Source organism: Periplaneta americana, chromosome 16 (genome assembly GCF_040183065.1).
Source record: "Periplaneta americana isolate PAMFEO1 chromosome 16, P.americana_PAMFEO1_priV1, whole genome shotgun sequence".
Taxonomy (NCBI): Eukaryota; Metazoa; Arthropoda; class Insecta; order Blattodea; family Blattidae; genus Periplaneta; species Periplaneta americana.
Window position 1 is genome coordinate 36,933,088 of NC_091132.1, and position 18,103 is coordinate 36,951,190.

The window sequence follows — 18,103 nt, forward strand, 5'->3', positions numbered from 1 at the left end:
CAAAAATTGATATTTTTCAAGTGATTTGAGATATATAATGATTTTGAAGAAAGCTTGCTTGATAGTGTTACATAACTGAAAGTGATTACTTCTTTATTTTTATTGTATTGTTTTCTCTTTCATTTTCTTCAAAAACGAAATAATCATTGAAGTTCTGGAGAAGGAAAGGACCCTTACAAAAGTTTTTTATGTGCATTTAATTGAAAACAAACTTATGTTACCTTTGTGGCTTAAAGTTTGTTCATGGCAACTATGCTGTCTTTTTGTTTGTACAGAGAGGTTTGTTACAAAGCAGTTGTAAATTCGTCAGTATTATACTTCTTCATTATCATGTTCGTTGAGTTGGCCTGAGTGATGGAGTCGGTAGAGTGCTGGCCTTCTGTGCCTGAGGTTGCGGATTTGGTCCTGGCCCAGGTTGATGGCATTTAAATGTGCTTAAATGTTACAGGTTCATGTCAGTAGATTTGCTAGAATGTAAAAAAAAATCCTGTGAGACAAAATCCTGGCACACGGGTGTAAACTTCAGCAGTTGCGAGTGTCGTGGAATAAAACTTTTTTTTTATGTTATGTTCGTGTTTTAGGATGACATATAAAGGTACGGTCACACATCGCTACTTTTGCAGCGATTCAGTACAAAAAACTGCGCAACTCTCGTACTGTGACGTGTGAACAACGGTGCAACCCGAAAAGTAGCGGCTGCCGAACCTGCTGCCCGCTACTTTTCCATGCTGCGCGCAGCTTAGAAGTAGCGACGTGTGAACAGAGTTCTCAGGGTTGCAGCCGCAGCATTTTTGATATCGGTTTTGTTGAAACTTTTGCTGCAGTTGCGACCAGTGTTGCCACTCAAATGTGCCAATTATACTTTTATTGTTTGGATGTATTGTAATGTTAGATGTGATGAAAATAAATTATTTGTAACAGTTATTAAATGCACAACACAGTCTGTGCATATTTGCTGACGATATAATTCATTTTTTTAATTTTCTGTAGCATAGTTTCAAACAGGAGGGTTGCCAACATTGATTACGTGAATATGCTGTTGGTTATCATTTAAGTGTATAGGCGTTTTTAAAAGCTTTATAGTAAAAATAATGCCAATTTCTGAATACTAGTTAGGACAGAAAAGCAAATAATAGATAAGTAAGCTTTCGCATGAGTTTATTAATAATGCGAACATAACCACAAAATGTATTTTGAGAAGTCAACACGGAGATGGAAACCTGCAGCATGACTGCGGCTGCAAAAGTAGCGCCTTGTGTGTGAACAGACTCGCAACCTCCAGTTGCAACTTTTGCTGCACTCGGGTTGCGCAGCACGAAAAGTAGCGTGCAGCGCGCTACTTTTGGCTTATGTGTGAACACGACACGCAACTTTTGCAGCTGCAGTACAAAAGTTGTGCAGCAAAAGTAGCGACGTGTGACCGTACCTTAAAACTTACTGACATATAACTCTTAGGCCCGATTGTGTAAACCATTTAATCTTAGATCAGAGGTTAAATTGATCCTTGTTTCAGCTGAACTTCGAATTTTGTGTTGTATAAAGTCTAATCTGAGATTAATTTGTCTCAAACTAAAGTCAACTTTGACTGAAGAAATTTCTCCAATTAAGTTAGATGATCCAAGTTCAGTTATTTCTTTTTTGTTTGAAATATACGAGTGACAGATTGTGCAAATAAAATATCCATTATTATTAACATTAATAGATATGTTACGTACATTTATATATATTTTTTTCAATTTCTTGCCTTAATACACAAACATTCTTATATTTTATAAGGCTCTATCGTGTTCAGCAGTATCAAATAACATAACCTATAATTATATTATGTTTATAACAACCATTAATTATTAATGGATATGATAGATACATTCATAAATGTTCAATTAACTGTATTACTAAACGAAAATTGTCGTTTTATAAAGCTTTATTATGTTTAGCAGTATCAAACACCATAACATGATAACAACTTGGAGAACAGTCAACCTTCTTCTTATTGTCCGCCATGATTTACATTGAAAAAAAAAACCAGTGTCTCCAACAGAGTGTAATACGGAAAGTCGCCAAAAAGTAGTTGTAAAGTCGCTAGATTTCTCATTATCAACAAAGAAAGATTAAATTTGGTCACTATGGGGTGCTAAAAAGGTCACTTAAGCCCTATTTAAGCAATATAAAAGTTAAAAGAAATTGTTGTTGAAAAAGAGTTAAAATCGCTAGATTGGCAACACTGAACAAACCTCTGTAACATGGTCTGCGCATCACGTATTTTACCTGTTTATGCGATGTTGCCAAATCCTTTTCACGTGAACTTAGATTGCATTTGAACCAAGGTAATTTGATCGCAGAAAAGTTTTATACAATAGAAGAAGTGTCTGAATTTGGTTTACTTTTCGATCTTCGATCAAAATTGATCTTTAGTCAGGGAGTTTTATACAATTGGGCCTTAGCATTTCTTCTGTGGTATAATAATTCATTTCTGAAATAAAACAGCTTAATTTCATTATACTATATTAAAGTAGTAGTATGACCACAGTTAATGTTATTTTTATATAATATTTGTAATTGTATTTTTACATAAGAGTTGCATGTTTTAAGGACTTTGTCCTGCATGTATGGATCATCCTGGTAAGCATACTTATTGTACTTCTGGTATGATACAATTCTCTGCAAATGAGCTGATATACTACTCCATTTGTGTTTCAGATGAAGTCATTGATAATGCAAGATATAAATGTTTGTCATTCGAAATAACACAGAACTGTGTGCTTCATGGCTTTTCTGGATATTTTGACACAGTTTTGTACAAAAATATAGTCCTTAGTATTGTACCAGAAACCCACTCAAAAGGAATGTTCAGCTGGTTCCCTATCTTCTTTCCTGTTCGAGTAAGTATACTTTGTATTTAAAGCTCACAGTGATCGGTGCGACTTAGTGATAAACCCATTGTAAACTACAAAAAATGGATTGTCTGTAGATATATTAACCATTTGGATTAAAGGTCGAAAATTGTTACCTCAGCATTTTGTTGGCCCTTAATTTACATCTCCAAGCTGGTCAATGTGCTGAACGAGTTACAGCATATGGATGAAGAAATTTTTAATGTGAAATAGCAAACAAGATGAATGAAAGATTGGGATCTTGTACCCAGGACTGTGTTGTATACATATTGTAATGTGAAAATTTAGACGAGAAGAAAATGTTAGAGATTTTGTCTATTCAGATATAATATACATGGTGGAAGGTAACTACTGCACCAAAATGAAACTGGTAATAGATCATGAGGAGAGATTTGAAAAATTTAAATAAATTTTTTTTCTAACATTCACCATTTTAGAGGAAATCATTAAGTTTCTATGAAGCATTTGGCAACATCACGGCTACTGCAATAACTCTAGCTAGCTCTGCTATCCATCCCTTACCTTTCCCTCCCCCTCTGCTGTACTCAGTCACACACACTAGACAGTGCACTGCGTTGCAAGATTTATTTTAACGATTTTTGCAGTTACTCAATTTAAATTCAGGACTAAACGGTTTAATTTGCATAAAATTACTCAAGATACTAACTGTTCAGATTATTTTTACCTAACTGCTTGTATAGCGATCAGCCATTTCTCTCAGGCTGTTACAGCAATAGAGCACTGCAAACATTGGGCAAAGACTATATATTTTTTTCAACTTAATGCTTCTTCATCGAAGAAAAAGTGTAATAAAAGTTTTGTTATAGTTAACATGTAGAATCACCTCTTAAATTTTGGTGCATCACTCCCCTTCCACCCCCTTCTGTGTACTGCTGGGACTTTTCAAACTATTCCTTAAAAACAAAAACATCAAAACTAGGTGCATGCACGCATGTGTGTGTGTGTGTCTTTGTATGTATGTATGCATTTCCAGCTTTATGTTTATTTTTATTGTCTACATATGAGGAACTACGAGGCTCGTCCATAAAGTAACTTTCCCACTCGTCCCACAGCTAGCAAACCATATGTTGCGCAAAGCGACTGCGTGCACGTGATAGAGTAATGTCTTGGCATGGCATATGCACTAGCTGAACTTCCCGAGTGCTCTCAGTAGCTTCGTTGCATTGGTTGAAGATGGACGTTCCTATTCCAGCTCCCGCTGCATGAAGTGCGATCAGTGATAAAGTTTTTGAATGCACAGGGCATAGCGCCAATTGAAATTGATCGTCAGCTGTGCCAGGTCTATGGGCAAGCAGATGGTGCGTTGCTGCTGTAGACAGTTTTCAGCAGGATTCCAAAATGTGCATGACGAGGAGTGCACTGGGAGGCCAACCATCATCACAGACGACCTTGTGGAGCAACGCACCATCTGCTTGCTTATGACGTTAGGCCCATAGACCTGGCACAGCTGACGATAAATTTCAATCGGTGCTATGCCCTGTGCATTCAAAAACTTTATCACTGACCGCACTTCACAGGCGGCAGGAGCTGGAATAGGAGTGTCCATCTTCAACCAATGCAACAAAGCTACTTAGAGCACTTGGGAAGTTCCCCTAGCGCATGTGCCATGCCAGGACATTACTCTATCATGTACACACAGTTGCTTCGTGAAACATATGGTTTGCTAGCTGTGGGACAAGTGGGAAAGTTACTTTATGGACGCGCCTCATAATTCATGAAGTTATGTTGTGTATTTTTGAGACAGCTGTATTTTAGTAAGTGAAATTGCAGTGATTAAACTAGTCTAGAATTCACAGATAAATATCTGTACAGTAGAACCCCGATTATCCGTCACCCTATTAACCAATTGGCGGATTATCCGAATTTTTTTTTTTTTTTTTTTGCTACAGAAACATATGAAGTAGATTCTATTGTACGTTTTATTAGTATAGGTTTTTTTCTAGAGAGTGTTATTGCAAGCATTTACACTTACACAGTTTGGTGCACTGTTCAAGTTGCCGTACTCTACAACTTTTATATAAAATGTATTCCATGAGTGTTAAAAGAAAATGTGTTGTGCTGAGTATTAACAAAATGCAAATAATTGAGTGGTTTGGGAAAAGAGAAACTGTGGGTCATCTCGCATCACAATATGAGACTGATGTTACAACTGTGAGCAATTGAATAAAAATCAAAGATAAAGTGTATACAGTATGTAAATCTACAACATGAGACCTCTACTATTTATATCTTTCTGCTGACAGCCATTACAAGGAGTTTTCTTACCCTTAAAATACGTCGTTGACAACCGAACTTAAATTAATGAACTTCTGACTCGCTACTAAGCATGTTAAACACAAGACTACGGAGAAAATGACGAAAATTCAAGTGTTATTCACTTAATTTACGAAAATATTTTATGGTACGGATTATCCGATTTTTTCGATTAACCGTTTCGTCAACCCCCTTCATTACCACGGATAATAGAGGTTCTACTGTATTTTATCTTGAATCCAAATATCTTGGAGTTATTTTCGATAGTAAGTTAACATGGAGCAACCATTTGAAATACATTTCTGAAAAAGCTCGTAAAAGATTCTCCCTTCTAAAAAGACTAGCAGGAAAGAAATGGGGATGCTCTAGGAATACTTTGAACACTACATACAAAATGTTTATACAGCCAGTGCTGACATACTGCGGAGAAATTTTGATTACTTCACCTTTCATAAACGACATAGAATATGTTCAAAACCAAGCTCTCAGACTCATTACTGGTGGAATCAAAACAACTCCAATAGATTCTATGAGATTCCTCACTAACATTAACAGCATCAAAATGACAATAGAAGAAAAAGCACTGATTCAATATGAAAAACTTATCAGATTACCAGGAAACAATTGGCATTCATACAGTCCTCTCTGTAGATTGAAAACTCAAAACAGTTTCATATCCATTGTTCAAGAATTAAAACAGAAAATCAATATCCCGAATTTAAAAGAAAACTTACAAATTAAACCAAACCCTTTAACTCTATTAAATATAGAATATAATCTAAATTTAACAGAAGAAATACTGAAATCAGAAGTAAACACTGAAATACTGAAACAATTGTCTTTAGAGACAATTAATATTAGGTACCCTCCACAAAACTGGCTTCATTTATACACCGACGGATCCTTGATCTCCAGAGAACAAGGTGCCGGTGCAGGTGTTACGTGCTGTCTCTTCTCACTTTATAGATCTCTTGGATATGGAACAACAAGTTTTGATGGTGAAATCATTGCAATAAGGGAAAGTCTTAGGAATCTTCTATGCCACATCAATAAATTTAGGAATGCAGTTATATTGTCAGACTCCAAAGCAGCTATTCTATCAATAGTCTCTAAACACACACCTTCATCTCAAACAGCAGAAATAACTAAAATGCTCTCTCAATTAATATCACTCAATAAAAGAATTGTATTCCAAAGGATACCATCCCATTGTGGAATCCTGGGAAACGAGAATGCGGATGCTTTAGCAAAGAAGGACAGCACTGCTACTTACAGACCTGTTACTAAATCTACGTATTACTCTGTGAAAAGATTTATTAAATCTACATATTTAGACTTCAACAAACAAAATTTAATAACACAATCCCAAGGGAAAAAATGGAACTCTCTGCATCAAAATCCACAGTTAATTCTCGATTTACCACGAAAATCGTCTGTAGCTGCATTTAGATTGGCAACAGGCCATGATTGTTTGGCCAAACACCTGCATAGAACTGGAATATATCAGTCCCCTAACTGTCCATTGTGCAACTCAAACCGAGAAATGGATTCGGAACATCTCAAAATCTGTGCTTCAGTGGCTGGTCATGATAATATCTTTAAAAAATATTGGAGTGCAAGGGGTCAAATGACTTCATTGTCAAATGCCTGGCATTAGAAAACAACAACAACTGTATTTTATCTAAATTATTGAAAAAATTTACTTTCATATTATGAATGTCAATCTTTTCCAGTTCTCTTGCAGTCATTATGTGGTTTTCGTTATTTTCAGGAGCCTGTGCAGTTACAAAGCGGTAATGAATTGGAGGTGCATTTCTGGAGATTATGCAGCAAGAAGAATGTATGGTATGAGTGGAGTATTACGAAACCCATTCCTGTGCCTGTACATAATCCAAATGGCAGGTCGTATACAATTGGTCTGTGATAACAGGAGTATCAAGCACGTCTCTCTACAAAAAATAATGGTGCTAGCTCTCTTTTAATTCTGGAAGCCACTAACAGTAAAAGGAAATGTGCAACTATTATTGTTTTATTGGAAGGCAATGATTGGTTTTTTAGCTGTGAAAAGTTATAAATATTTGGTTGTAAAAACTCAGACAGTATTAATAACGCAGACTATAATTTGATGAGGTTTAGTATGTAGCAGAATTATGGATAGATTAGCCTTTGCGTTTGTAAAATGTCTTCACTGTACCTTGGAGACTTGAATTGAAGTTTTTACCTGCAACCAACATAATTCTGTCATCAGGGAAAAAGTTTCTGTTTTACAGTGTTCATACCTCAGAAATGGACCTTTTCACCTCGAGGCAAGTTCAGTAAAGAATATGCTGCACTCTTTATTTTTGAGTGCTTATACTCTTGCCAGAAAATGAACATAATCTTTCGTCACTGCCTCATACAGAAATTAGTCTTTTATATGGTGGTTAATAAATGTGAAAAAGTGTTGATGTGTGATTTCGCTTTTTATGAACATTAAGTCCTTGCACATTATTTTAGTATGATTTCTGAATAAGAGGAAACCTAAAATGTCCGTTGTCCGCCTGTGTAAATGCTTCCTTTTGTGAGCTATATTTAATGAAATTTTGTGGAAACTCTACATAAACGACGCTAAAGCGTCAAAAGTTTACATATGATTAACAGGAACTGAAACATATTGTCTTTTTGATGAAATTTTATTCTTTAGGGTTATTATAAAATAGCTAACATGGTTGAAATTGATTATTAATGCATTCATGCATTAATAGTTTTCGGCCCAAGGCAGGTCTTTCACTGCAAACCAAGCATTGTCCAATCTTCCTTATTTTCCACTTTCCTGTTTGTTTCTGCATATGACCCATATATTTTAATGTTGTCCATCATCTTATATCTTCTTCTGCCCTGAACTTTTCTCCCGATCACCACTCCTTCCAGTACATTCTTTAGTACGCAGTTTCTTCTTAGCCAGTGGCCCAGTCAATTCCTTTTTCTCTTCCTTGTCAATTTCAGCATTATTCTATCTGTCCATTTCACATGCTCCATTCTTCTCATATTCACATTTAAAATGTTTCTAGTACTTTCTCTTCACTTCGTCGTAATGTCCATGTTTCTACCCCTTACAATCCTACACTTCACACAAAGCATTTGAATAGTCTTTTATTTCTTTTTCCAGCGGTTTGCAGAAGAGGCTCTTTTTTATTATTATTAAAAGTTTCGATGTGAAAAAGTGTTGATGTGTTATTTCCCTTTCTTTTTATGAACATTAAGTCCTTGCATATTGTTGTAGTATGATTTCTGAATAAGAGGAAACCTAACAAGTCCATTGTTCACATATATAAATGTTTGAAAAAAATCTTCCCTGTGAGAGTTGGATTTTAAGTAAGAAAGGTAAACGTAAGTTAGAAACTGCTCATATGAGATTCTTGAGACCTTTATTGGGTTTAACAAGATTAGATAGCGAAACATAACTATTAGAGAGAAATTAGGTGTTAGCAACATTGTTGACTACATTTTCAATTATCAGTTATTTGGAGAGAGCATATCTGGATGGATTCAGATTGCCTCCCCATCTTGGCTTTTCAGTAGTGACTTGAAGACCAGGCGAGATTTGGGGAGACCAAGAAGAAGATGGCGAGACCAGAAACATGTTTGCGATTTATAAGAAACAGGACAAAAATCCTGTTAATCTGGTTCATGATGATAAAGCTTTGAAATTAATATAAACTGTAAAACAAATTGAGCAATCAAGTTAGACTATAGTCCATTTGGTCAGTTGATAGATTCTGCCCACGTCAAATTTTTAACTGTAGTCATGTGACGCTGTAATGATGGGAGAAGAGCCACACAATGCTTCTAAACTATGACAACCAGAAGAACTTCTGCAGACGGATTAGGCTATAAGATTTTTTTTTTACAGAAATTAGAAATCATTGCAAAGGTGCATATAGTGATTATGTTTCACTGGAAATACACGTTTTATTATTTTAACAATCTGTAACTACTTCCTATTAACCACTTACTTACAAGTTGTAATTCTAATTTTATTATTCTTGCTCAGTTAACTACGAAGATTGAAATTATACAAAACAGTCATGCAAGTTAAAACTTCTTTAAGAAAATGCCGCGAATAATTTGTTATTATCTATTTATAATTATTCATGCATAATAAGTAATAAGATAAATAATATATAATAGCTACAATATCTAATTTACAGTCCAAGAATGGAGTTCCGTATTCATCTTCATCCTTACCCTCTTCCCCCAAATCATCATTAGAATCAGCTCCTAAGTTTATGATGAACTGATTGGTGATTCGATCTGTTAATTGATATCATTCCCAGTAGAAATTCTCAATTTGTTTTGTGTGTCGACAAGCATAGCTCCATCTTTCTGTCGTAATTCAATGTATACCATCCTGAAATATTCCTAACAAATGTCCCATGGTAAATTTTGTGTTCCATTTTTCGTACAAAATATTTTACCTGTGCCCAAATGAGTTCGATAGGACTAAACTCGCAGTGGTAAGGAGGTAAACGAATGCGGTCATCAAACTGTATTTTATTCTTTTTCAAGCACTCCTGCATGTCTGCTTTAAGGCTATTTGATGTTGGAGCTTTGTTTAGTTCACAGGAGTGGTAACTCACATTGTCTTTAACAATAAAAGAGTTAGGTGGAATATTTGGAATTAACTGTTCCTTGAACCATTTTCGAAATCTATTGCTGTCCTATTCCTCTTGGTATTGCAATTCTTCCACTAGTCTTTTCTTGTCTGTCATTAATGCTTCCACTACTTTATATACAATAAAACTCTTAGGACATTTGTGGACCTTCCATCAAAATATTGGGAAGCAAGAAGGATGATGACTTCATTGTTAAATCCAGAGCATTAGATACACACACACACATATACAATAAATAAATACTTCGTTGCTAGGGAAATGTGGACAGTAGATGAGCAATAATTTCAGTGTCATTTGTTTCGCCGCATGCTGTACTTTAGCACTGCTGATTAATAACGGGTTTGCTCTAAGTAGATTTTGGTTTTCATGAAGAACGTCTGCAATCTGATTATCACTGATTCTTGGTCTTCATTATTTCATTTAATTATGAACTGAACCATTTTCTTCGAACTCCTTAATTAACACATGATAACAAAGCATGGTACAAGGGCCATCTTTCAGATGCATTCTCGTCTTAAATCTTTTTAATCTGGCAGTGAAGTTTCTCCAACATTCATAATAACATTGCACGAAATCAATTCTTGTTTGAAGATTTAAAATCATTTTCTCAAACTTAGAAAATGTGTTTTACAAGCAAAATGGCTAAAAAGCTTCTGTTTATTTTTCAAAGATTATTGTTGCATTGTAGCAATGGAAGCACTTGTTTTGGCACAGATATCTAAATCTCATTCTTCACACATTCCATAGCTGCTTAATTAATCTTGATTGCCCAATTTGTTCATAAATTACGGTATATTAATTTCAGTAATGTTACATTTACTTTATAATTTTGTATATTAACTGCTTTTTGGATGTCTTGGAATACATGAAAAACAGTGTGCACATTTTATCTTTTCACACTAGTGGAAGTAGAATAGAAGTGGCAATGCACAGCACAGCTGCTCACACAGCCTGCTGAGCTGCTCGTTTATGAGTCTAGAATGCGCAAGATAAGCTGCTGATGTGTTAAAATTTATTAAAAAGATAATTAAAAGACTCTGCACCAGATCATTTCGCCATGAATGTGAAAATGCTTCTTAACGAGCTTTTCACAGATAGTTGGATTCGTCGGGGATCCGAGAACTCTCCATCTTTGATATGGTCACCACGAAGTCCATGCCAGACAGTTCTCTTTGGTGGATCATAAAGCATAAATACTTAGCATAAAAAGCGCTACATTTCAAATGCTGAGTTGAAAAATGCTATGAGCAATGCCTTCACGACTATCACTCACAAATACTATGGAAAATGAGTAAATAGATCTGGAGACATCCATCTATGCAGGGACCATGGAGGAATATAATATGTGGATGTTTTGGATCTTTAACAGGCATATCAAATCATTGTAAATCTATATTGATGAAGGGTATACAGATTTTTCACCCACTGTGTACTGCTAATATTCCTTAACCCCCACTGAGCTTAAAAGAGGGTGGATTTGATAACTTCTTTCTGCATGCAATCTGTTTACCTATTTAATACATTTTGTATAACACACCATGACACACAGAATGCTTTGTTTCCTTATATAACAAATACCATTGCTCACAGAAAAGTATTTTCAAACAGAATAACTACTTAAAACAGTGCCTGAATATTGGCATTCCACCATGAAGATATACAAGCAGCAGTGATTTCAAATGGTGTATTTATAATCACATACGTGTGTTCCAAATCCCCTGTTAAATATTTATTCATTTGTTGGTAGCAGAGAACATTTGATACCAACATATTATGTGTGAAGAAGTGGGAAGGCATATTTGGTCTTATATGTTTATAAAAATGAATGGAATACTTATTTATGCCTTCCATTAAATGTTTAGTCAGAGGTAACATGAGTCATTTGTATTGTATGTTACCAGTACTTTTTAATATACATAGGTTAATAAAGTTGCATTTTATTAGTATCACCAAATTTATGTACTTAGAGAAGAGAGAACCTTGTGTTTCAGAGAAGTTACTTATCGGGTTTCATGTCACATTTATATGACATCGCATAGTTGGGAAGTTATGTTGGAGCATTTGGTCTTGGAATCTTTATATTCCTATGTCCATTCACGAACATAAGAAGTTGTGTTTGAAGATGTGCCTTGAGTAGTGTAGATTATTCCCAGGAAGATTTGTGTTTTTATCAGCTGAGCGTAAGCAAAATAAATTGACAACCGTCCCCATAATTGTGATACTTTATGTTGTGTTAATTTACATGAATTGCTTTACTAAATATGTGGATTGATAATCTACACTGAGAACATAGCTTCTAAGTAGAGAAAATTATTAGATATATTCACTGTTCTAATTGAAGGGTTGATAGCAAAAACCGAACAAGTCCAAAATATTAATTTTTCAGAAAACGAAAAAAAAATTGTCCCTCACATTTCTCATACAATATAATAATCTGACATATTTTATACAGGTATCTCATATATCTGCCAACTTTGGTAAAATGTTTCACTGTCTCTTTTATATGATTTCTTGAGGAGGAGGGGAACATTTGCAGAAAATGTTATATGTACACACATTAATTGAGAAAAAGTATATGAAATCATTTTTCATTCATTTGTTAACGGTATCAACATACAAATAAATACACTGTAAGTGTTTTATGAAATTAAAAACAATGTTGGAATGATTTCCTGAACAAAAACAATATTGTAATGTTTATATTTTTCTCTTTCTAAATTTGTTTTTTCAGTCTTTGAATTCTTGGCACTTTCAAACACTCATTTCAATGGCACAAATCTGATTTTTATAGAAACTTGTTATGTCAATAGATGCGGCTTGAAATGAAGTGAAGAGAACTGTACTATGCTCAAAATTTGAATTTTTGGACTTGTCCGTTTTTTGCCATCAGCCCTTCAATTATTGACGTTAATTTCAGGTAAATATTTGTAATAGAGTCATTCCATATGGTTGTGCTTATAGTATGGTATTAAATAGAAAGGTAGTTTGCAACTTAAATTTTTAGATTTTTATGTTTAGTATTCCCAAGAGAAATACAAATGTAGAACACACTAAATCTAAATAGAGGTTTTTCCTACTCATAAGGCAGTTTTGTGGGCAAACATAGAGTTAATGAGAATTACTCTACGAATAATGCATGTTGTTCTCCTGCCAGCATATCTGCCCACATATTACTGTTTCTGCATGGCAAAAATCATAGTGTTCTTGTTTGCTAGTTGGGTGAGTCAATTCCCCGTGGGAGGGAAAAAACCTCTATTTAGTATTCACTGAGCAATCTGTAATAAGCCATCACTTAGCTCCACCATCAAGGTGGGCAGAAGAAAAGAGAGATTTAGTTGAATCAATCAAGAGGTGCAGAATAGCCTTTTGTAATAGATCAAACAGATATCTTTCCATTTCCTTGCCTTTCTTGATGTTGAGCCATTATGTACTTTCGAAACATCAGATGTTTCTACTTTTATGACGTGGTACAAAAGCCAATAAATCTCGCTTCATGTTGAACATTACAAAAGTATTAAATCATACTTATAGGCCTTTCTTTCGTCACTTTTTTCTATCTTTTGCTTTTATTTCTTTCTTCATTTCTTGGTAAAAAAACATTGGCTATGAAAAAGTAGTAAGTACAGTTGAGCATACAACAATAAACTTTCTGCTTTAATAATGATACAGTTCACTGTGAAAACCATAAAATCTCGACTGCGTAATTCAAATAGATTTTGATATGAGAGCATTGATTCGTCAAGGTTAAAAGAGGAGTCAGTTGGTAGTGATTAAACCACTTCAAGGTCACGTTTCACGTCTTATCATTTTCCCTCTCTCGTGCCTGGTTTTCTTTTTACAGTAAACATCAGCTCACTGGAGTAAGGTAGGCAATGTCAGAACAGAGAGATGCTAGTATAATAAGGGGCGAAGACAAACTGTAGGAATAGCATAAGAATATTATATGTAAAACAGAGTATTCTTAATTCATTGCGTAGATTGTTATACTGTGAATATGATTGCTTTGCATAGTAGAACAATGAGGATGAGTTTCTTTGTTTCATTGTAACATTTTTTATTTAAATTGGTGACTATTGGATTTGTTAACACTTTCCTGGAATTGTTGCAATATTTTAAATAACTCGTACATAATAAAGAAACATTTCTGTTTTGGACCCCTAATATCTGAAATAATTTAATTTTGAGACTATCCCAATATTATAATATAGGGTGGGCCAAAGAAACAGATTTTGAAATAGTGAATTGAAACTTTAGATATTATATTAAATTAGCTTTTATTATAAGAAAATATAGAATGTAGTATACCATTTGCATGTATAGTAGAATCCCTCTTAACCGGCACCGAAGGGACCAAGCTAGTTTCGGATATGAGATTTTGCCGGATAATTGAATAAATACTGTTGTATATTAAAAAAAGTCAGTATTTCATGGTGCCAAATGTTGAAATTGCATCCATGTGAAGCTTATTTCTCTATCACTTGCTCATAACTGAATAAACATAAAGTCTGTCTGTATTTTCCTTATTAAAACATCACACGACACAAATAATACACTTAATTCTAGGTTGGAATATTCACTGAAAATGAAAGTTCATGCAAACTTCCTAATGTGGCAACACTGACGACCCGAACATAACTAAATAAACATAAAAACTGTATGGATGTTTCTTATTAAAACATCACACAATACAAATAATACACTAATGTGGTGGTGTTATCTAATGCCGGGCTTTGGCAACGAACCCATTAGCGTTCTTGCTTTCCAATATTTCTCTGTGGTGGATCCATCAGGTAGAACTTCACAGGTTTGTAGATGATCTTCAGTCATTTCTTCTTCTTTGTTGCATAGAGGGCAATTTGGATTTGTATAAATTCCTATTTTATTCAAGTGTTTGGCCAAATAATCGTGTTCTGTAAGCAGTCTGAATTTTGCATAATAATGTTAGGTTCGAATAGTCACAGAAAATGGAAGTTCGTGCGAACTTCTAATTTGGCAACACTGACAATCCGAACATATCTAAATAAACATAAAACTGTGTGGATTTTCTTTATTAAAACACATCACAGAACACAAATAATACACTAATTTTAGGTTCGAATATTGACTGAAAACTAAAGTTCGTGCGAACTTCCTAATTTGGCAAAACTGATGGCCCAGACTGTGACAGTGTGGCATATATATATATATATATATATATATATAGCCCAGCCAAAAGTGCCATTGTTTTGGTATTTGGTTATTTGGGTACCGGTTAAGAGGGATTTTACTGTAATATGAAAAGTACAGCCTTCAAATGCCCTCCACCAATGTGCATAGTCTTGTGATCTGTCTTTGAAGTTTCTCATTACATTTTGCAACATTTCGACTGTGATGTTTAGAATACCTTAACTAATTGCTGTCTTCATTTGTTCAATGTCTCATGGTTTGTTTGTGTATACCTCACTTTTTTTAGATACTCCCATAAAAAGAAATCATATACACTTAAATTGGGGGATTGTGCAGGCCAAGAAATGTCTCCATTTCTTGATATGACATGATTCCCAAACAAATTTCGCATTTCTGTCATAGAAATGGCTGCAATATGTGCTGTTGCACCGTCTTGCTGAAGTCAAGTTGATCTGTTGATACGAAAATTTCTTAACCTCTAAAAATGTTGAATCATTATCACATAACAAGCTGCATTAACAGTTTGCACACGACCATTGGTAGTTTTTTCTTTACCTGGAGGTTTCTTCTTTATTGCTGAGCCTAGTTCTTCTAAATTGCGAATTTAGGTTTTAATTGCATGTGAAGAGGGCACAAGATCATGACAATGGAGTTGAAAGTGGTGGCAAAACTTGCTACGAGCAGCTCCTGCACATTGACCAGTTAGATAAGATTTTACAGCAAATCCTCGTTGCTCACCAGTCCAATGCTCCATGTTTAATAAATTGTAATAATCAAGGTAAACAATGACAATAAATCTGAGCCTACTAAAATAATCCCTGTACTACCAATAGCAAAATTAAAATTTCCCGTTTCTTTGGCTCACCTTTTATAAAACTCCATCATAATCAGGTTTTCAGTTTATTTACTTTCAACTTTAATATTACAACTTTGTTTATAGATGATTTGCCTTGTCTCTCCTAATATTTTATCATATAATTTTAATTGATATGACGAGGCATTTTGTTAATGTTTTTACTCTAGCCCTACCCCTTTATCCTATCTCTCACTTTACTGTATATGATCTCCAACTTTTCAAACTAATTTATGTGGATCTATGTGAATGCTAGGGCTATTATGAGTACTAGTGATGTTTTTAATGGTAGCAAACATGGTGTCATTTAATAAACATATATTCCAAACAAAATGATCCTGAATCGTTAGTTCTCTTTCCAACCACATTTTTGTAAGTATTGTTCATGAATTTTAAGTATTTACGTTATTTTTTTTTCGTTCATTATTTCGATACACAAAGAATAACACTAATTTTTATTTTTTAGGTTTTTAGTTCTATCATTCACTTTGAACTGAGATGATGATGATGATGATGATGATGATGATGATGATGATGATGATGATGATGATGTTAAAATTCTGACGTGTGTAATGGGCTTTTTAAGATTATGATGATAAAGAATGTAAAAATAAAACTTACATTATTTTGTACTGTCTCGAGAAACAGCAAGATATTATTTTTGGTAATACTGTACCATTCATTGATTTAATCTTTTAACTGAATCTTAATATTTTCTTTCATGGTGACATTAAAGATATTTGCTGAGCTTGTATATGACACTGAAAAGTTTTCTTCTCATATTTCAAGATATATTATTTCTTAGACTCATATCTGCTGACATTTTAATTATTTACTGGCACTTTCCATGTACCATTTTATTTATTGTACTTCACGTCAGCATAGCTTAAGTGTTTCCTTATAAAATTATATTGGTTTGATATGATTGTACCATGTAATATTTGTTGAGATATTTTACATGGAAAATGAGGAAAGAATTTTGCTTCAAGAGCAACATTACTTCATGGTTTAATTATTTAAATTGTTTTAAATTAGATGTTTAAAGACGATTGGATTCTAAATAAACACAACAGCTATGTAGGTTTTTATTTTAAGTTTAACATATTGTTGGAAAAGTACAATACATAAAGTGAATAGTCAGTCTGGGTAACGTAGTCGATATAGCACTGGCCTTCTGTGCTTGAGGTTGCTGGTTCGATCTTGAAGTGAATACAAATTTTTAGTTTTCGTGAATGGGAAGATTTTTGTTTACATTTGTACCACCTTGTTCACACTTTCCATATCACAGTTTTTCACGAAGACTTAGAATGCGTTACTTTTGTTAAATGGATTCTTATGCTTCCAACAGTTTTGTATGAATGTAGAAATGATGAATTATGTGTGCAACTGGTAAACTCTGAATTTTTAGAGATATGTTTTGGAAAAATATCAACTCAGTTTTTGTCTTAAAAGCTTTAGTTACCTGGGAGCAGTACAACATTTTATATTTATGTGGCTGTTATATAATTATTAACTCGCAGTTTCTTTACTGACTACGAAGATTCAAATTAAAGAGCTAGCAACATTATTTAACACCTTACATATATGCACTGAATGTGACAGATGTGTTACTTGTACAGATAGTAGGAACATGTTCAAATGTCGACCAAATTGACCAATATAATTACACAAAATAAAGGAAAATGTTACCGTTCTGGCAGCAGGTTGTGTATTTTAATGTGAATATGTTGTGTCCACTCTCAAATGGTTCTGCAAAAATGCACGAAGGAAATATACATTAATTTTTTTATCATTACTAGTACAATACCATGTTATGTTCAGGATGCTGTTGTATGTTGGAGAGGATGCCTAAACTGTTTACCTCAGTAATAAAAAAGTCATTGTTGCAAAGTAAAAATTTAACAATACTTACTCCTATCACCCTCCTATCACTCATCACAGTTAGTGTTGCCATATGGGATTTTATTGCAATTGAGATCTGTATCCTGGCATCCTGAAAATAGTTGAATACCTCCCCCCCCTCCCCGGAATAAGAATCTAAGTACATAGGGAAACAATGTACCAAATATAATAATAATAATGATAATAATAATAATAATAATAATAATAATAATAATAATAATAATGGTTTATTTTAACTGGCAGAGTTAAGGCCATTCGGCCTTCTCTTCCACTCAACCAGTATGATAAAAAATTACTACAGTGCTATGAATATAACATAATTAATACAATAAGGTATAATACAATACAATTCAAAGCAA

General features: G+C 34.0%; 1 protein-coding gene across 1 annotated transcript in view; it reads left to right on the forward strand.

Moving 5' to 3' along the window:
* csul (protein arginine N-methyltransferase 5) overlaps positions 1-17,739 on the forward strand; it is a 39,498-nt gene extending 21,759 nt beyond the window's left edge. The window contains exons 11-12 of the mRNA XM_069813161.1: positions 2,701-2,882; positions 6,940-17,739. Of these exons, the coding sequence (XP_069669262.1) occupies positions 2,701-2,882; positions 6,940-7,092 (335 nt within the window). The 3' untranslated portion in view covers positions 7,093-17,739. The remainder of the gene's footprint in view (positions 1-2,700; positions 2,883-6,939) is intronic.
* The last annotated feature ends 364 nt before the right edge of the window (positions 17,740-18,103 follow it).